The following is a 20,685-nucleotide window of genomic DNA, read 5'->3' as shown; positions in this document are numbered from 1 at the left end:
AGTTAAACTGAATGTAGATAAAGATACAACCGACTTACGCCCTATTTTTTGGGTTGAATAAAGTTGAACTGAATTGAGTTAAATTGAATTGAAATTTGCCGAGATGAATAGAACTGAAATAAGTTAAGCTGAATTGAGCTAACTAAAATGAGTTGAATAAGTGTTGAAATTAAGCCGAAAAAAACTAGACCTTAATTAATTTATCTTATCTATGTGTATCCACCCGTGAAAACTACGACTATACTCCTACAAATTGTCATAAACAATTGGGGTGAAACCTTCCTCAGTGCATGACATCCAACTCTGCCAGTAACCATAACTTGGCCACTTCCCCAAAAAAGGCAGGTGCTCATTTAGTTACCCCCACTTGCAAACTTGCAAAGGCACCCATCGTTTCATTTTCACTATTAGTTACTTTTTATCGATTTTTTTAACATATACCCTCCTAACGAGAAATGACGCATGTTAAATGCCTCAACTGAAATATTTTAAGATATAAAATTGGAGTTCCAATGCTATATTTATCGTCAAACTTTCTTATTCAATCCCTCTTAGGACATATGTTAGAAAAACCGTCACGAAAAACGGAATCAGCTATAACTATAGTAATAGTGCCAAAGAAACATAATAATGCAAAGTACCCGTCCTCAAAAGCCACCTACTAAAGTTGAAAGGCACCTTCCCTTTTTACTTTGGGCACACTTGCCGTGTGAGGTCATAGATTATGAGTACATAACAAACTATTTGTGGTCAGCTCCTAATACACCAGCTGTTTCACGTTCACTATTTTGAATCTTCTTCCATACTTCCTTTCACTTTTTTTCGCATACAGTGGTTACTTCAGTAATCACTAGCCGCCTTTCGCCCTATAAATACTTCCATTTCATGCACACAATATATCAAACCATCAAATTAAAACAAACTTCTTAACATATACACTTAAAAACCATATCAATATGGCTAAACTTGCTACTCCATCCTTAATCATTGTTATTGTAGTACTTGCTTGTATGATTTCCGCGGCTTTTGGTGTAGCCGATCTCTATAGAAATATAGACGTCACTTGGGGCGATGGTCGTGGCAAGATCCTTAACAACGGTCAGCTTCTGACATTGTCCCTAGACAAGACCTCTGGGTCCGGTTTACAGTCCAAGAGCCAATACCTCTTTGGAAAGATCGATATGCAACTTAAACTCGTTCCTGGCAACTCTGCTGGAACCGTCACTACCTATTATGTAAGTCCACTTAACCAACAGTTTCATAATACAATTTTATACGATATTATTTGTCTAATTCTTCGTTAAATTACAGTTATCATCCCAAGGACCTACACATGACGAGATAGACATGGAATTCCTAGGCAATGTTACCGGTCAGCCTTACACTCTACACACCAACGTATTCAGCCAAGGCAAAGGTGGCCGGGAACAACAATTCCGTCTCTGGTTTGACCCCACTGCTGACTTCCACACCTACTCCATCCTCTGGAATCCTCAAAGCATCATGTAAGTACTCACTTCACATAGTTACAATTGCAGTAAGTGGATTATACGTCTGATGCATTACCTCCAATTCTATAGTTTCTGAGCATTATAATAAAGTTTTTGAGTTTTGTTTTAAAAATTACTCCGTATTAGTTTTATTATAAAGTTTCTGAGTTTATTCACTTAAACATTAAGTTCTAAAAAATTACGATAAAACTCAAAAACATTACAAATAAGTTTAGTTAAATTTGAGTTTTGCGGAAAAAAAAAATAAAAATCTAACTTATAAACTTGAATATGTTCAAAAAAAAAAAAAAAATACACATGCTTAAAAACAAATAAATTTGAGGTAATAAGCTCAAAAAGAATACATATATGTTCCTTTTTCTCGTTACAATTGGGCTACTGAAAAATGTTATCATGAGACCGTCATATATGAGAAATTGTGAATAAAATATCTGACGTATGTCATTATATGGTATCAGATTTTCAGTGGACAGAACACCCATTAGAGAGTTCAAGAACAGGGAATCAATAGGAGTAGCATTCCCAAACAAACAGCCAATGAGGGTATATTCAAGTCTATGGGACGCCGAAGACTGGGCCACCCAAGGCGGGCGAGTCAAGACAGATTGGAGCAAGGCCCCATTTACAGCTGCATACAGGAACTACAACGCGGATGCGTGTGTTTGGGCCAGGGGTAAGTCTTCTTGCCGTGGTGCGACCTGGATGAACCAACAGCTTGACGCTACGAGCTATAAGAGAATGCAGTGGGTTCAGAAGAACTATATGATTTACAACTATTGTACTGATTTTCAAAGGTTTCCTCAGGGTCTTCCTAAAGAATGTACTGCCTCTAAGTTTTAGGGTTCAGAGTACTCTGCCTATTTTTGCTAGTGTAAAATTTGTTATTATGTATCTATTTGATTCGTTATTCTTTTCCTACTGTATTTCATTACATGTTATATAGATAGATATTCTTCCATTGTAATATAAGTGTAGCAAATCATTTTAATTGATTAAGATTAATGTTTATTCTTGCCTTGATACTATGTCTCTCTCGATTCTCGATTATTTGAATGTTACAAGACTTCAAATACAATACAGTCACTCGATTAAAATTAATCGTCTCATATGAAGAACAATCATTGGCCATCTACATCACCGCTGCTCATATAGCCATATACATAAGAGAGCCGATCATTCTCAGCCACTTGAGTTTAGTTCCGAAATAATTTGAAGTCGGTTAACATAATCCAGATATGGGAATCGTACCAACTACCAAATGTGGTGAAATAATCCAGGGCATAAAGAATGAAACACCAGCTAAGTGATGTTTGCCCACAGGGCCACATCCACCGTATATAGTATCTATGCCATTTCGAGGAAAATAAAAATGTCGGATATTCTTAAATGCCTCTCTTTGCTTGATCAACATCTAGTCAGAGGTTATACCCCCATGAATAAGATGAACCACCGATATTATTACCTCAATTTTCACACGTACAACATATGTCTACTTAAGGCCTTAGCAGCAAGTTTCTCAAAGCTACGGCTGTACATGATTGCTAGTTACCGTAGTTACTAGCCTATGTTTTCAGCCAAGCATTCCAGCTTCTGAAATCCCAAATGATCATATTAGAACCACTGGCAGAAACTAAACAACAGGATAAAAAAATCATAACGGAGTAGTGTATTTATGAATGCAGCTATCAAAAACGTTCCACTAGAACTTGCAAATGATATTGGGAGCATATAATAAAGTTTTTAGTCCACTACAAAAAACTAACTTCATCAGTTAATCTCCTATATAAGGCTATTGTATTTGACGTGAATAATCTAGGGAAATCAATTACTTTCAGATCGGACTTCGAGAGACCCAAGTTCAAACAAATAGATTTCACCAAGAAGCACCACCAGAAGACCTCATAGCATTACCAAATCAAATCATCTTTTCCCTTTGTTATTTTGGGTACTGGTAGTGTGGTATTACTGGACCATGCAGTACCAGTATAACAAAGGTATAGAGGGGTTGAGATAACGGTGCAAATGTGCAATGACCAAATCTCCCTTTCCCTTCGTTATTATGGGTACTAAATCCTTCGGCTATACGTGTCACGGAATGGTCTCTCTAGTACCCAAAATAACAAAGGTATGGAGTGGTGATTTCGTCATCACACAATTATCGTGATTGTGTGATTATCGAATGACCTTTCCCCCTTTGTTATTTACAATACTGAACCCTCCAGCTATTGGAGATCAGATGGGGGATCCAGATACCTGTCACGGGTGGTCTCACTCAGAACACGTGCAAACATGTAAACGGCTCAAATAACATATCAGATATTTGCCACCCCATTGACTCCGACCTCATGGTAGATGGCGCTTATAGACTGTAAGCTCCTGTATAAATAAACTTATTGTTTCCTTTCCACAGTCATATTAGTTTTAGACTGTGTGTGCGTGGACAATTGCTTAGCGAAAACATAATAAAAGGGAGAAAACAACTACCCCATATGTTTTCGTTAAGCATATAATTGGAATCAACTAATCTTAGGGTACAGCAACATAACCCAGTGCTTATTACACATCTGAAGTCTGAAGATAGAATACATGCATCAGGAAAATGTGTTAGATGTAACCAATTGTCTACATTCAAAATTTCAGATGGAATGCCTTTTCTAGAAGCACATAATCAACATAACTAAAGGGAAACTTGAGCTTACTGACAAGAAACGTATCCTGTACTTAAAACTTCAACCTAATCGTTTCAATTCGCTCTCAATTTGTACGTACATAACAGCAACATAACCCAGTGCTTGGATCCTATCTGCGGCGAGTTAAAAGGGTTCAGTAGCACTCCCACGACTTTTGTTGATGACCGATAATGAAAATTGTGTATTCGATTAACTATTACTCTTATAGTACTATACAGCATAATAAAACTGCAGCCAATTGTCTTATTTTTTTTTTTTTTTGAAATCCCAAAGTGGGTTATCTCATACTCCGTATTACCCCAAATTCGTCCCCCTAAATGCAACGAGCCCAAATGAGCAAGTTCATGCGCCAGAGAACGGTTAAAATCTTCCTAGTATCAAAAGTAAAACAGTCAAACAATCTAGCACAGTCGACCCATATAGAGGTGAACATGAAATAAAACAAATATGACGGAGTAGAATAAAATGTAACGTTCGATTTGAATAATCAAACATAGTATTCAAAATCTCTCATATCCAAGTGGTCAGGGAACTCTTGCGAAGGTGAAAACCAAAGTCGAGAAGGATCCCATTCAATTGCCTTCAGTATCTCACTATCTCAAAGAATACCGTCTTAACTGTCGATAGAGGTACTCTGATAAACACCAAAAAGAACTCTCGTATACTATAAGCAATGAAATTGAATAGAAAAAAAAAGGCAAGAAACGTGTCATTTGAATGATTTCCAGAGTAAGAAACTGGGAAATTGATCATTTGATCGTCGGCAAAGAAAATGGGATGGTTGGTGACGAAAAAAGGACAAAAGACGTTGAGAGAATTACGGCGAAACAATTGTGGTGCCATGGTGCTATACTGCTATTCGCCCTTTCCTTTTTCTTCTGTTTCAAACTTAGTAACCGTTTTAAATTTTAATGTAACAAAACAAGCAAACAGCCCGTCTAGCTCAGTTGGTAGAGCGCAAGGCTCTTAACCTTGTGGTCGTGGGTTCGAGCCCCACGGTGGGCGTGTTATTATTTTTTAATTTTTTAATTCACATCGAACTGTATCTCTTTCTCTGAAAAATTACGTAGAGCAACAAACCAAGCGCGTATGACAGTTGAATATGGTTATTACTTTTTAACAGGAAGAATTGAAGATGTTTTAATTAATTTGGTGGTAGTACAAAGTTGTTTTTATTTGTCAACAAGATTACAGATGTTAGTTACGCATATGCATTAATATTAAATAAATGGTTTACTTTGATGAATGTCATTGTTCACTTTGACAAAATTTTATCCTTCAGCTGTATAACCAATTCATATGCAATTCTCTTCAAATGATTCAGTGATGCTCTTTAATAGGAGGTTATAATTCTCTTCAACATGAAATTTTAGTACAAGTTTTAGTTTTGATACTTTCATCTATTTTTATTCGTCTGGAGATTTATGAATCAAAGGATTTATTGTCTTTATTACTCACAAAGTTTAATTTCGACACTTGGTCTTTTCTATTCATTTGGTACCGTTGTAAATCAAAGGATTTTCGTGTCCTCATTACTCTTAAATACGTGTTAATCTCGACAGCTAATATTTTCTTCGTTTGGTGAATTGGTGCGGTTATAAATCAAGGATCATTCCTAACTACACTCGAGTCTAAATAACAAAAACTGAAAACATATTTTTCCCCACTCAACCCTCATATATACTTAACATGACCAACGGGCAACGACCAACGTAATGCACATCACGTACATGCAGAGATGTCGTGGCGGTCTAGCGGAGCTAGGATTTGCAGTTAGGGAGGTGAAAAATTCTAACAAGGGTGAACTGGTGAATGATACTATAAAGTAAACCTCGAAAAAAATCAAAAAAAAAATGTAACTACGAAATTCAAATTTTTCCAATATCCAGCAAAGGCAAGCGCCCCTGATAACCTTCTAAATCCGCATTAAAGCCAAATTTTCCAAAATGGCACACACAAGAATTTAATCTAAGAATAAATGAAAGAGAAGTGACCCCTAAAACATAAATTTCCAATATAAGAAACTGTAAACATTACTCTAAGAATAAGAAAGAGAGGTAGACACCTGTAATAAGTCTTTATCAACTTTACATGTGCGTTGCAGTAGCACTTGCGACTTGCTTGCTGTAATGATTCCGAAGAATGAGTGAGGTCCGCCCTCAAAGGGTTTTTGTCAGAACCATCATATGACTCTAAATCACTTTGGTGGACAGCAAGTTATTACCCCGCAAATTCTTGCATGCTAGTATGATCCTTACCAATTCTGTGCTGCTCAAATGTACACCTCTACTTTCTACTTAGAGCAACAATAAAATAAAACCTACTCCTAAAATAATTTTGATTGATTAATACGAGTATGAATCATAATTTTAGTTGTTTCGATTAGCGAGTTACTTATAGATTCAATTACTTGTTTATTGTTTACTAAGATGAAAACTACTCCGTATAATAATTTTGAATGATACCCCGTATTTTATATAGAATAAAGTGTAAACGTTTTACTTTGAGTCGTGTCATATACAACTTATTAGTTATTTAATTTATTCATAGACGAATTCATGTTTTGGAAATTAAACAATGTCAACCTATCTCGAGTATATGATCACGAAAGAAAACTCCAATATGGCAATTACCAAGTAGTCCGTAAAATGGGGATAGGCTTAATTGAGAGGACACAAAATCTCATTTGTGACGGCACGTACCCGTCACTTTGGAGTGACGGATACCATTTTTCCTCACAAATGGCTCAAATAGAGGAGAGAGGGAAGCACATGGGGGTGCCCCCACCTTGTCCCCCCTATTCGTTTTGTGAGTGGCATTATCCGTCACTTGCTCCGACCCGTCGTTGAGAGGAAGACCCATACACACCAGTACACCACAGCATGGCAGTGGCACAAGGAAGAAAAAGAAAGACTAGGTTGAAGGAAGGACAAGAAATTCCACAAAGTACAGAGCAATGTCTGACAGAATTTAGTGACTTAAAATTCCACAAATGACACTCTGGTTTCACACTTTAACATTTACCCTATACGAACCACTCCGTACTTAATCACAAATTTTTATTTCAGACCGCCATATCCGTCTGAAATTGTCAGACGGATACCATTTCCTCTCACAAAAAACTCATTTAGGGTGTGAGTGGGAAGCACATGGGTGGTAGGACCACCTATGTGCTTCTCATTTGTGAGAGGTCTTATTGCGGTCTGAAATAAGGCGGTCTGAAGCAAGACGGACTGGTACTTAATACTTCCTCCATTCAACTCCAAACTACCATAGTACACTTTTCACGTTTGTCAACGCATGTTTTGCGCGGTAAATATCATTAGCTACGTATATGCAAAAATTATAAAAGTTACATATTTTTAATGTACTCGTAAAGACGAATCAAATAAGATCCCACAAGAATATATTTTCACTTATATATTGAGAGAAAATTGCAATTGAAGATTCATTTGTGAATAGTATGCAAAAACCAAATTGGTAGTTTGGAGTTGAATGGAGGAAGTATAGGTCGTGGTTGTGCGTTAGTAGTGCCTATCAAAGCTTCCCTTGTTCCAACTATCCTGAGTCTCAGAACCTAATTCTACACTTTTTGCACTTGTTTTTCTTTTTTTCTTTATTTTTTTGTACGACCTAATTGTTAGGGACAACTGTACAAGTTTAAAACACATGTCAAATATTTGTTTAAGTTAGTTTTGAAATGATATATCATTATTTGAAATTATTGGAAATAGGACATCGATCTACTTTATATAAGTGACAAACATTGAATCGGATAAATCCACACATGCAATTGGTTCAGGCAACTGTTCCTAAACATAAGGTCATACACAAACTAGCTACAATTGATAAGCTAATGGTTAGGCCGGGGATGGTCCTAGTTAACAGATGTGCTTTATGCATGACTTGAGTGCAACTGAGTCCCACTCCCACAGACATCTCTTCTTCAAATGCCCATTTGCTCAGTCTGTTTGGGACAGTTTGAAGCAATGGACTGGTGTGATAGGGAGAAGCAACAGTTGCAGGCCCATGAACTTCAATGGAGTTTGCAGAGAAAGAATATAAAGCATTGGAGGAACACTTGGTACACAGGTTGCATTAGTGCAGCAGTTTATACTCCCTGACAAGAGAGAAACCCACGAATTTTTATTGATTTTAAGCATACTGCTGAACATCTCATTCATAGGATTAAACGTGAAGCTAGTATTATTAGACTACTGAACACACCAGGCAGGCCCGTCTTTGACCCTGTGCGGCCCGTGCGGTCGCACAGGGCCCCCAAAATTTTGGCCCAAAGTTACTAAGAAAGGGCTCCTTCGTTAAACAAAAAATTCAGGAAAACTATGGCCCAAAACAAAGCCTTGGCCCACGAGATATGTCAGGTTGTCAACAATCCATTGCATTAATGTCTATGCCTAATTAGTAATTAGTAATTAGTAATTCCTTCCTCTTTTCAAGAATATTAATTGTCTCTTTAATGCAATATATCCTTAAATAAAAAAACGTGTATTTCCAAGTTTCATTTTCTGAACTTGCTCATTAATTTAAGATGAAATTATTTTCAAACAATTTTCCGAAGAAACTCAAGGATGTGAAGTTGTGCGCAATTAATTTCAACCATGGTTATAATTTAAGGTAGATTTTTTTTTTTACTTTCAAGCTTCAATATGTAAGAATTACTTTGCTATATTTTAGTTTATTATTTTTCGATTTTGATATTTACTGTTTTACTATGAAATTTTTTATAATTGTTTATGATTTTTTTGTATGAACATAACCAAAATTTGCTATCTTAAATTTATAGGATCAAATTTTTATTAATATTGTTTAAAGATCGAGTATATGAATTTGTGGAATATTAGACCAAATAATAAAATATTATTTGATTAACTTCATTTTTTACAATGATATATTAGTAGGGCCCCAATTTTTGATTTCGCACAGAGGCCCCCAAATCTCCGAGACGGCCCTGACACCAGGACAGTTTGATATCATAGTGCATGGGTTTAATTGTTTTTAAGTCTAGCTGGCAAATAATGACCCGACACGAAATTAACGGGTTTGGGTCGAGATTTAATGACCCATTTATGTAAGTGAGTCGACACGAACACGACGCGATATTAATTGGGTTGGGATTGGGTTGAACTCTCTAAACACGAACCCGATACGAATAACCTATTTACCAAAGTAATCCTAATTTTTCTTGATCCTACATCACATAAATATACTTAAACTTTCCAAATATGGACATTACACGAAAACACGACATGAACCCGACACAAAATTAACGGGTTAAGGTTAAAGCTTGATGACCCATTTATGTAAGTGGGTCGACACGAATACGACACGGTATTTAATTGGGTCGGGTTTGGGTTGAAGGGTTTGTGAGTTGTGACCCATTTACATGTGACACGAATATGAATCTGACACGACCTGATCTGTTTGCCCGGTCTAGTTAAGTCTAATAGTCTCTGAGATTTCTAGAGGTTATTCTTTGTATGAAAATTTATACTTTTTTTACCTCAAGTGGAGGAATGAAAAGGATTATAATTTCTTGCAAAAAATAAATAAATATAATATACACAAGATTAAGTAATATGAATAATAATTAATTAATCTAATACAATATTCGTATGCTATGTTTGGTAAAACTAGCTGAAAATATAGTTTAAACCTGAAAATGTGGCTAAAGATGTACCTGACTTTTATTAGATGACGTAAGAGAACATGATTTATCGTTGTTACCATTTATATTTATATTTTTATTGTTATTATTGTTGTGTTATTGTCCTTGACATTGTTAGTAATAATGTTATAATGTAATTCTTTTCACTGCATTGCAAATTCTCCAACGCGTTTCAAAATGAATAAAAATAATAATTAATATATCAGGTACGTAAAATAAATAAAAATACATCAAACAATATACTGTATCATTTAAAATGTACTTTGTAGATACAAAATTAATTTTCTATTAAACTCATACATAAAAAAAAATTAATTAAGTTGCAACTCAAATTAAAATAGCTATATTATCAGGGTTTTTTAAATCGGGTTACCTTATTTTATAGCATAAATAAACTGTAATAAATAATAACATTTCATATAAAAATTGAAGGGTAAAAAAGGTACAAGCAATAAGATTAGGTAACTCAAATCTCAAATGATATTTCATTTCAGATATGGACAATTAAGTATTTGTCAAACACTTTCAAAAAAATTAAGCTACATGAATTTTTTTTTTTCAGAAAATGCTATTTCGGTCAAAAAGAGTATCTAAAAGGTATTGCCAAACATAGTCGTAGTTCACCACCTTAAATTTCTTTTTTCTTATTCGGATCGATTACCTTAATTTTGATTTCAGTTTGATTGCAGTCGGATTTATTTCGATTAGCTACTTTAATCGGTTTGTGCAATCGAGTGGGGTACAATTTGGGTCTGTCAATTTCATTTCGATTGAGTTTTCGTTCATAATTTTCTTGAGGTGAGGATAAAAAGTTAGCTTTAATGTACCTTATACTCTTTAAGTTAAATGTAATAATTCATAATACATTAATAAATAAAGAAATAATGAAAAAAAACTCTAAAATATGAGTGTATTTGTGAGAAAGTAAAAATATTTTTAATTCTGGACAATCGATTAAGTTTTTATTGATTCAGATATATTCAGGTTTGAGTATGATTCGGTTATTATTGAATTTAGTTCAGTTTCGGTTCAATTCAAATTGAGTCGTGTTTTGGGTGATCAACCAATTATTAATTCAGATATTTTAGATCGATTTTTCGGGTTCAAGTTTATTTTGCCAGATCATAGTATATACGAGTGGGAGTAGATTTCACCCGTTTTCATCTAAGGACAGATATTATCATCTTAAAACTTATTGAAATCCAAAAGTTAAATACAGGAAGATATCTTAAAACCGCAAATCTTGCTTAGTCAAATCATTAATCATGATCAACAACATATCTTATCTTTACTCAAAAGATCCATTTCAAGTCCATATATAATCAAAACAAACTGAAATTCAAAATACTCCCCTCCCTCCCTCCTATATCCACTCACCTAAAAAAACGTTCAAAAAATACGTTACCCAATACAATCACACAAATAACAACAACCAATCAAATCCAATAAATTACAAATTCAAAATCTCAATTAATTAACCTAAATCACCCTCCTCACATAACATACCAACACGTGGCGATCCCACATGCATCGAAAAGTAAAAACTCATTTTTTAAACAGCTAGTCTTTCAGACGGGTCAAATATCATACCAAATGTCTATATAGAATAAATGTTTTGTTCTTTCCAATGTATTATGCTTTTGTCTTATCCAAATTAAATAGTTTATACTTGACCCGTTTTAAACTTAAAACGGATATATACATCTTAAATGAGAATTAGTGTTTTTAAAAAGAAAAACATGTATTTGAAGTAGCGTACATAAAACGGCTATATAAAAAGCTGATATGATGAACACATAACAAACAGGTTATTTAGCTTAAAGCTACGGTATAATAGCTGGGCAACTGACACACAAAAGCGTAGTAGTACTCTATTCATCAGATTAATCTTAAACGGCAATACAAGGCCATTTTCGTCATTTTACAACAACCTCTCAACCTTTCACATCCTTTTTTTCTCCTTGTTTTCCTACTTGAACAACAAACACTTGAATCACAAAAAAAGCAACAAAGTTAAACAACAAAGTTACCTTAAAATTCTCTTTGTTTATAGTTTACAATTCCAATATTATTGTCATTTTTTTTGAAGTTTTTGAAAAATAGAGGTGGAAATGGAGCACCGTGGAACTCCAGTGAGACGGCCACATACATCGACAGCGGATCTATTAACTTGGGAGGAAACTCCTACGGCTGTTTTTTCTGATGCTAATAACTCAAATCGCCCTGTTCGCAATGTTCAGGTTTCTTTTTTCTTACCTTTTGTCTTAATGTCTTCCATCGTCTCGTCGCCCTCATTTGTTTATCTTTTTATTCTTTGTGCGGCTATTTTAATTAAAGGTAAACAAATAATTAGAACTTAATTTTCATTTTTTTCAATTGTTTAGTTTTTAAAAATGGGTGAGTGAGATGTTTAAAATTTGCTCTTTTACTCATTTTAGTTTCTAAATGTGTTGATTTTGATCAGAGTTTTAAACTTTTTTGAGTTTTTGTAAATGGGTAAAGGAGAAATTTGTAATATTTGTCTAAAAATGTGATCTTTTATCTCATATCTCTCTTTTATTCATTAATTCATTGATTTTATTTTCATATAAATGTGTTTTTTTTATCAAAGTTTTAAACTTTATTGAATTTGCTCAATTGGGCAAGTGAAAAATTTGTAAATATTTTTCTAAAAATGTGCTTTTTTATCTCATACATCTCTGTTTTTTCATTCATAGTTTTCAATTTAGTGTACAAATGTGTTAGTTTTGATCAAAGTTCTGAACTTTATGCATATTTTCAAGTGGGTAAGTGAAAAACTTGTAATATTAGTCTAAAAATTTGATCTTTGAAATTTTTAAAATAGATTATTGTAATTTGTGGTTTTTTTTCACAAGTTTATATTGGGTGACTGAGAAAATTATTGAGCATGTTTAAAACGTGAAATTGGAAAATGGGCAGCCTTCAGATGGAATAAGCAAGGTGGTGTTTGGAGGGCAAGTCACGGATGAAGAAGTCGAATCGCTGTTGAAACGGTAAAGATCTAATCTTTGTCTTCCATTCTTTACCCATCATTCATTTTTCTCGTTAAGAAACCATCTCAACCAAAAACTTAAGCCGATGGTTGAAATCTGATCGCTTTTATAATTCTAACAGTTCTTATTTTTTATTTTTCCTCACGTTTTGCAATTTATTTGATTTGATTTCACCAATTCCTTATAATTTGTTATTTTGAGTTTGTTTGACAAGATTACAAATTTAATGAAAAAAGACATTTTTATTTTTTTAAGGTTGGTGGCGAGTCTATCCAATGTAATCATCCATTTTGTCCCTTGATTTGAAAGTTGATCCATATCTAAGTTACTCAACAACAAAAATTCTATTGTCCCTCTTATTCTTGTTTGATTAGTAGTATGTCTTAATACTTAGATGTCGGATATGAAATGTGGATATTGCAGGAAACCATGCTCGGAAAACAAGCGAAAAGAGATGACAGGAAGTGGCATTTTCGCTGGAGAAGGAGAAAATGACGAAGAAGAAGTTGAAGGCGTCAATGCAACCCCTGGTAGCAAAACCGGTTTGCGTATGTACCAGGTATATATAGCTTCATACTCATTCTCCATTACACAACATCCAGGAAATGGAAATAGACCATTGGATGAGTCGAACTGAACTGAAATAAAATATGCAAACTATTCGATTAGATTGGGAGGGTAGAATATTATCAGTTGGTGGGTGACATACAGTGTATTACGCACTAATGCACTATTACCATTATTGTCTAATTGCAGTTAAGGTTGTTCCTAATTTACAATCAACGACCGAGTCATAACGTCTAATCTAGGAATTAGGAACCTAGGAAAGTTACCTCTTTGTCATGATTTGTGTGTGGTCAATTGTTTTGGTAAGTTTCTTTTTCTTTGCTGGTTTGTTTATTGCAGTATTATTAGGTGAGTTCATTTTATTACTAATACCAGTGCTTGAGACAAAGAAACTGTTTTCGGGTGACCCACATTGAAAAGTCGAAACTGCATCATTAATTTCTTAATCCACATCTTGCTTTAGTTCATCATGTTTTAAAACTGACTGAAATATGTGACTATTGTTCCAGCAAACCTTAGCCAGCATGAGTCAAATCTCATTCACACCCGACGAAAGTGTTTCCGCGAAGAAACCCTCCAGCTTGCCAGAAGTAGCCAAACAGCGTGAGCTCAGCGGGAACTTAGATAGCACAACAGAGGCCAAGTTAAAGAAGCAACTCTCTGATGCCAAGTGCAAGGAGCTTAGTGGCAACAACATATTCGCACCACCTCCTGAAATCAAACCCCGGTCTGTGCAACCTTCACCAGCATTCCGAGAAACAGACGCTGAGCCCGTAGTCAAGACTGCCAAGAAAATCCCTGACCAGAAATTCGCCCACTTGTCCGGTAACAACATCTTCAAGGAAGACACGTCTGAAATATCTGCAGAAAAGCCTTTGAGCACGGCCAAGCTGCGGGAAATCAGCGGGAATGATATATTTGCCGATGGGAAGGCAGAATCTCGAGACTACTACACTGGCGTTCGTAAGCCTCCTGGTGGAGAAAGCAGCATTGCATTGGTTTAATAATAATGGGATCTAACATTGGTTTATCTTCATAATATCATTGATTGATTATGTGTGTTAATTATTCTTCAGTTGTGGGTAAAAAAGGTCCTTCATAACTTGATCTTGGTTGCACTCGATTCCTCCGTTCCTTAGATTTTAACTTGTTTATCAGAGAGCTACTGATATTTTGCTAATTGGGTTGTAATGTTTATATTTAAAATGTTGGTGTTTTAAGTGTTCTTGTCATATATCTTAATGAAGTTGAAATTTTAGCAGAACCTGTTTTCGATCACCTCACAGAACAGGAAAAAGAACGTCGTATGAATCAACAAATTCCACATAATAGAGCAATTACATTCCGAAACATCAACCACCGAAGCACTTACAAAACCACAACTTTTGTAAAGGAAAACCAAGTAGAAATGTATTTGTGTTGCAAGATGGTAGTGGCTGTGGCTCCAAAGCTTTAACCAACCGCTCTAACAGTTCAGCATTATTCTTTGTGTACCGCGTTATTTTTTCCCGGAACTTGATCAACTCCACTTCGCTCTCATCACCCTTAAGCAAGTCCTGCCTTAATCCATTTTGCGGAATCCAGTAATGCTGTTCCAGTCCGACTTCAAGTTGATATTGCAAATTTTCCAATAATTGTCGCTTGCCATGGTCATGGTTCAGTACCACAGACCCGTACACAAAAGACCATTTCAGTACCTGTCTACACTCGACAATTAGTTTCCAAAATCCTACAACGAACTCCAGTTGGGTTATTATTGGTTCGGGTAATTCAGTATTTTGCGATTTTTTCAAGTGTCTCTTAGCATTTTGCAATAGCTTGTTGTTCTTTATCCACCCTTCATAACATTTGCTTGTAAAATTTGTCCGGTTTTCTTTATTTGGTTTTCTGGTTTTTTTGCAGCCCTTGCAGGGAAAGTACTGGCCACTCAGATCTTTAAGGCACAACCAACAAAATCGATGCCTGCAAAATCATGCAAATAAAATTATGATATTAGTACGTCTCCTCAGTGGTGGAGTTAGGGGGGGCTAGCAGAGGCGGTCGCCCCCCCTGGCGGATAAAAATTTTCGAAGTTTTTAGTTAAATTTCCGAATTTTTTTCAAATGTACCTTATGAAATTAGTCGTTCGCCCCCCCTAAAAATTTTCGCCCACCCTAAGTTCAAATCCTGGCTCCGCAACTGCGTCTCCTTTAAGAGAGTCTAACCGTAAATTACAGGCTTAAAGCCAAAGGCGTAGTATAAGTCATAACGACTATTTGTGAAAACACAAATATTATACGTATATAGAGTATATATAAGAGCTTTTTGTCGTTTTAACTATTTCCACGTCATTATTTTCAAATAAAGCCGCTACTTGAAATAGCAGCTTTACCTGTTATCAAAAGAAGTCTTACCAGCAAGGCGCGCTGCATGTCATGTGATCACAACCATCGGCTTTTTCGATAGGCCTCCTACACTTTGGACAAGGCTTAGTGCAAGTCCGAATCCAATTAGTACACAAGTCCTTGCTTTCCGACCTTATCTTTGCGACCCACTTAGCCACAACCTTACATTCCACCGGTCGATGTGCTTCTTCACCACAATTCCAACAAAAACAATGCGAACAATCACACTCAACGTCGTACCCACCAGTCCCACCACTATGTTCAAACTCGATTGCTCGGTCACACCCTTGTCCGGGACACCATTTGACACTCTCCCTGTCGTCCACATAAGACCGGATAAAATAATCATAGTATTTTCGTCTATCGTCCTTAGAGACTAAACGAATTATCCTATGTCCCACTACTGCAGGGCAGGTCGGATCAGGGCATCTTAACGATAGACACCCTGACCCGTTATTGTTGATTGATGTACTGACATAATTTCTCCAACAACTTTTACAATAATAATGTTTGTCACAATTGGCTGACATTACCTCATCGACTGATAAATTCTCCTCGAAACAAATTCCACAATTGATAACATCACTGTGTTTTGATAATTTCGATTTTTCAACAAACAATCCAATCTCATTACGAACGGATTCTTCATTATGGAACCAATGATCAACAAACCGAGATGTATTCCACTTGTAATGACATAGAAGAACGCTAGCTTCGTATTTTGTTACTGAAAGAACAGAGCTAACGTGTGAGATTTGTTCGCTTTGACAGTGTTGAATGTCGGACACGTTCAAAACAATGTAGCGTCTTTTCGATAAATTGGTGACGGATAAGTGTCCATCCGGACGCTCTTGGACCTCCTCCATGGCCGGAATACAATGATTATTTGGTGGGATTCGTTGACGGAGTAGTTGTTGTGTTTTGCAAGGTTAAGCTTTTTAGTGTTACGGTTGAATCCAAACTCTACGTTATTATTTTGTTTTAATAGCTAGTCCAATTGTAGTTGTATTAATTAAAAGATTATATAAGATTTATATTTATAGTGGATATAAATTCAAACAACTCTCCTAATTTGAGATAAAGTAATAATTTTAACCCTAATTTTAATCATAATAATAATTTCTTGTAAAATTGTTTGTGATCTCAATAAAAATTGCGTTTTATTAAAAAAAAAAATATATATATAGTATAGTACTCCTAACACACTAATTTTCTAGCATATGGTTCTCATATATACTCCTGAGAATTCGGGGGGAGGGATATGGAGGTGAGGTGATCGAGGCGGTGACATTAACATTATCATCTTCTTTTTCAATAGGACCGGTGATCAAGGTGGCAAGAGGTAACCAAGTTTGAAAAGGTTGCTAGGTAGGGCAGCCAAGTTTATAAGGGCGACCATGTGAATGGTCAAATTTACGCCATAAAAGGACAGAGTTATAAGGACTAATAAAGGGATTATATATAAAATTACCAAAAAACAAAGGAACTATAATATTTTACAATCCCTTTTAAATTCCTGAAATATATTTTCTTTTGTGTTGATCATTATATTTTCACATTTCACACACACACAAAAAAATTAGGGCACTCTACACTCAATAGAAGTATATAGAACTCATAGCAATGACGCTCTAATCTGACGAAAATGATAATATTCCGATCGCCTCACAAAATAGGGGAAAAAAACTTGGATGGATTGTCAATTTCCACATAATAGAGCAATCTGCTAATTTTGAATTTTATTCAGGAAACAATTACATTAGTAATTGATGAACCATGTTTTTTTTTTCAATCCAATACGATCAACCAAACAAGCAATTAGAAAACCATCGCTTTTTAACAGAAAAGGCGCGTGGAGATGTTTTTGTGTTGGCCGCGGACTGTGGTTGTAGTTGTGGTTGTGGTTCCGGCTCACACAAACCATTCTCTAAAGCTTTAACTAATAGCTCTAAAATTCCATAATTGTACGTTGTGTACGACGTTATTTCTTCCCTGAACTTGATAAACTCCGCTTCCCTCGTACCACCTTTGATAAACAACTCCTCACTTAATCCATTTACCGGACACCGGTAATGACATTCTAGCCCGACTTCAAGTTTACGTTGCAAACTCCTCAATAATTGTCGCTTCTTATCTTCATCCTCAAGTAACATAGACCCGTACACGAAAGACCATTTAAGTACCTGTCTACACTCCACATTTAGTTTCCAAAACTCTACAACAAACTCCAGTTGGGTTCTTATTGGTTCGGGTAATTTGATATTTTGCGATATTTTCAAGTGTCGCTTCGCATTTTGCAATAATACGTTGTTCTGTGTCCACCCTTTATTATAATATTGGTTCGTCAAATTTGTCTGTGTTTCTTCTGCTTTTGGTTTTCCGGCATTGTTTTTGTTGCAGGTATGCCGGTAGTCTGGTCTTAGTTCATTTAGACACAACCAGCAAAATCGATGCCTGCAAAATTATGTAATCATAAAAATAATGATATTAGCGACAAGTCTCCTAAGACAGTCTTATACTAACTTAATTACCGACTTAAAGTCAAAGGCTGCCCTATTTGGTAAACAGCGGATTAATATTAGCAGGAGCAGATTTAAAAAACAGATTTGACTAGCATAATGATTTAGCATGTTTGACTAGCAGATTTATTTAGCAGAATTGTGTTACAGGTGTTTGGTAAATGGTAATTGACAGTTGTAGATTAGCAGATTGTTTAAATCCTTTGTAAAAGGAAGGTTAATCTTTTTTAAGGAGTAAATAAGACAAAATTTTTTCTTTCTAATCAGCTAACCTAATATGCTAGTAGATTCAGCATATTGCAAAATAGCATATTGGACCGCCAATATGCTATTTCAATATGTCATTAATCAAACGCTTTAAATAGCACATTCGTAAGTCGAACATGTTAAACCTCTCCAATATGCTGAAATTTGGTCAATATGACATTTACCAAACAGAGCCTTAGTAAAAGTCATAACGACATTAGGTAAGTATGGACTATGGTGATACCGAGACTCAATCCATCTATAATATTCTAATAGTTTACGAAAATAAATTTTACCTGCAAGGTACACCGCATATCATGTTATCGCAACCACTGACCTTTTCGATAGGCCTCTTACACTTTGGGCAAGGCTTAGTGTAAGTCCGAATCCAATTAGTACACAGAAAGTCTTCCTTTTCCAATCTCATCTTTCCGACCCACTTAGCCACAACCTTACATTCCACCGGTCGATGTGGTTCTTCACTGCAATTCCAACAAAAACAATGCGAACAATCGCATTCAACGTCATAGCCACCGGTCCCACCACTGTGTTCAAACTCAATTGCTCGGTCACACCCTTGTCCGGGACACCATCTGAGACACTCCTTGTCCTCCACATAAGACCTCATTAGATAATTACGGTATTTTTGTTTATCATCCCTAGAGACTAAACGAATTATGCTTTGCCCTACTACAGCAGGGCAGTTCGGGTCAGGGCATCTTAACGATAGACACCCTGGCCCGTTATTGTTGATTGATGTACTGATATAATTTCTCCAACAAGTTTTACAATAATAATGGTTGTCACAGGTAGCTGACATTACCTCATCGACTGATAAATTCTCCTCTAAACAAATTCCACAATTTATCACATCATTTTCTTTTGATATTTTCGATTTTACAACAAACAATCCGGTTTCATTACGAACGGATTCTTCATTGTGGACCCATTGATCAACCAACCGAGTTGTATTCCATTTGTAATGACGTAGAAGAACGCTTGCTTCGTATTTTGTCACCGAAAAAAGAAAACTTACATATGATAATTGTTCGCTTTGACGGTGTTTAATGTCGGACACGTTCAAAACAATGTAGCGTCTTTTTGATGAAATGGTGACCGATAAGTGTCCACCTGAACGCTCTTGCACCCTCTCCCGGGCCGGAATTAAATGATTATTTAGATTCATTGATGATGAGAGGGTTAAAATGAAGTGTTTATATGTAGCAACTGATTAGTTGTTAAGTGTAGTTGTTGCGTTTTGCAAGCGTTACAGTTGAATCCAAACTCTACTTTCTGTTTTAATTTTTTTTTTTTTTTTTTTTTTTTTTTTTTTAGAACAAACTCTACCAGGCTTATTTGGCGGTGTATTCCAGGTACATTATTTAGTCAGAGTAGTTTATTTGACTCAAATTTTGGTTACTTCATATTTTTGCAAGTGTTTGACAAGTAGCTTATTTACCTAAATAAGTTACTGAAATGTAAGGCTACCTAGAGTAACATTTGGAATTTCAGGTACCTGAACCTAATTTATATCTTTATATCTTTTTTCACCTTTCAATCTATAATATTAATTAATTATTATATTTTTTTTTACGTCATTTCACCAAAATAAACTACATTTTTAGTTAATTTATCACACATTTTTTTATATAATCAGTTACCTTATCAGCTCATAATTCTCAGTTACCTTAACCTTTACAGGCTTCAATACCTTATCAACTAACTTTTCAGGTCTTTTCAGGTTTCAGTTAGCTTTTCAGTTTTCAGGTAATTGTTCAGGTTTCAGCTACCTTTTCAGCTAATTTTAACAAATAGAAAGCAAGACTATGTAATATTCCTAACACGATCCTGCAAGAAGGACGGCCGTAATAAGGGCGGAGTGACTTTTTATAGTGATTATGGAGAGTAATTGCCTTACGTTGATTAAAACTTTAAAGGTTTCATAAACAAGGGCAAAGTGATTTTTTTTATTATTATTATCAATGATATTCCATCGCTTTGAATCAAGGCTGGAACTAGGGGTAGCTACTTAGGCTATAGCCCAAGATAAAATGATAAATAACATTGA

The 20,685-nt window shown here is 35.4% G+C and overlaps 4 protein-coding genes and 1 non-coding gene across 5 annotated transcripts; 3 read left to right on the top strand and 2 right to left on the bottom strand.

The window, feature by feature from the left end:
• The first annotated feature begins 762 nt into the window (after positions 1 to 762).
• Positions 763 to 2,531, top strand: LOC141605329 (xyloglucan endotransglucosylase/hydrolase protein 22-like). The gene is made up of 3 exons (XM_074424043.1): positions 763 to 1,235; positions 1,312 to 1,505; positions 1,970 to 2,531. Exons 1-3 carry the CDS (start codon positions 957 to 959, stop codon positions 2,349 to 2,351), a joined length of 855 nt encoding a protein of 284 aa, XP_074280144.1. The 5' UTR covers positions 763 to 956; the 3' UTR covers positions 2,352 to 2,531.
• Positions 2,532 to 5,133: 2,602 nt separating this feature from the next.
• TRNAK-CUU (transfer RNA lysine (anticodon CUU)) lies at positions 5,134 to 5,206 on the top strand. The gene has a single exon. It is a non-coding gene; the product is annotated as a tRNA-Lys (tRNA).
• A 6,479-nt stretch (positions 5,207 to 11,685) lies between these two features.
• LOC141605327 (uncharacterized) lies at positions 11,686 to 14,732 on the top strand. The gene is made up of 4 exons (XM_074424040.1): positions 11,686 to 12,127; positions 12,828 to 12,901; positions 13,325 to 13,460; positions 13,978 to 14,732. The coding sequence occupies exons 1-4, from the start codon at positions 11,999 to 12,001 to the stop codon at positions 14,470 to 14,472; spliced, it is 834 nt and encodes a 277-aa protein (XP_074280141.1). The 5' UTR covers positions 11,686 to 11,998; the 3' UTR covers positions 14,473 to 14,732.
• A 41-nt stretch (positions 14,733 to 14,773) lies between these two features.
• LOC141605326 (putative E3 ubiquitin-protein ligase ARI5) lies at positions 14,774 to 16,791 on the bottom strand. The gene is made up of 2 exons (XM_074424039.1): positions 15,862 to 16,791; positions 14,774 to 15,430 (listed from the first exon to the last, which is right to left on the bottom strand). The coding sequence occupies exons 1-2, from the start codon at positions 16,716 to 16,718 to the stop codon at positions 14,821 to 14,823; spliced, it is 1,467 nt and encodes a 488-aa protein (XP_074280140.1). The 5' UTR covers positions 16,719 to 16,791; the 3' UTR covers positions 14,774 to 14,820.
• A 785-nt stretch (positions 16,792 to 17,576) lies between these two features.
• LOC141608425 (putative E3 ubiquitin-protein ligase ARI5) lies at positions 17,577 to 19,804 on the bottom strand. The gene is made up of 2 exons (XM_074427781.1): positions 18,914 to 19,804; positions 17,577 to 18,306 (listed from the first exon to the last, which is right to left on the bottom strand). Exons 1-2 carry the CDS (start codon positions 19,801 to 19,803, stop codon positions 17,655 to 17,657), a joined length of 1,542 nt encoding a protein of 513 aa, XP_074283882.1. The 5' UTR covers position 19,804; the 3' UTR covers positions 17,577 to 17,654.
• Between the last annotated feature and the right edge of the window lie 881 nt (positions 19,805 to 20,685).

This window comes from Silene latifolia, chromosome 10 (assembly GCF_048544455.1).
Source record: "Silene latifolia isolate original U9 population chromosome 10, ASM4854445v1, whole genome shotgun sequence".
NCBI classification, from domain to species: domain Eukaryota; kingdom Viridiplantae; phylum Streptophyta; class Magnoliopsida; order Caryophyllales; family Caryophyllaceae; genus Silene; species Silene latifolia.
The sequence above is the reverse complement of the archived record's forward strand: the minus strand, read 5'-3'. Positions and strand labels throughout refer to the sequence as shown.

Bases quoted from the DNA above. Each gene is read 5' to 3' on its own strand.
- LOC141605327 (XM_074424040.1), top strand. From the start codon at position 11,999: ATGGAGCACCGTGGAACTCCAGTGAGACGGCCACATACATCGACAGCG. The intron at 12,902-13,324 runs GTAAAGATCTAA...TGGATATTGCAG, and splicing joins GTCGAATCGCTGTTGAAACG to GAAACCATGCTCGGAAAACA. The intron at 13,461-13,977 runs GTATATATAGCT...CTATTGTTCCAG, and splicing joins CCGGTTTGCGTATGTACCAG to CAAACCTTAGCCAGCATGAG.
- LOC141605326 (XM_074424039.1), bottom strand. From the start codon at position 16,718: ATGGAGGAGGTCCAAGAGCGTCCGGATGGACACTTATCCGTCACCAAT. The intron at 15,431-15,861 runs GTAAGACTTCTT...ATGATTTTGCAG, and splicing joins ACATGCAGCGCGCCTTGCTG to GCATCGATTTTGTTGGTTGT.
- LOC141608425 (XM_074427781.1), bottom strand. From the start codon at position 19,803: ATGAATCTAAATAATCATTTAATTCCGGCCCGGGAGAGGGTGCAAGAG. The intron at 18,307-18,913 runs GTAAAATTTATT...ATAATTTTGCAG, and splicing joins ATATGCGGTGTACCTTGCAG to GCATCGATTTTGCTGGTTGT.
- LOC141605329 (XM_074424043.1), top strand. From the start codon at position 957: ATGGCTAAACTTGCTACTCCATCCTTAATCATTGTTATTGTAGTACTT. The intron at 1,236-1,311 runs GTAAGTCCACTT...GTTAAATTACAG, and splicing joins GAACCGTCACTACCTATTAT to TTATCATCCCAAGGACCTAC. The intron at 1,506-1,969 runs GTAAGTACTCAC...ATATGGTATCAG, and splicing joins TGGAATCCTCAAAGCATCAT to ATTTTCAGTGGACAGAACAC.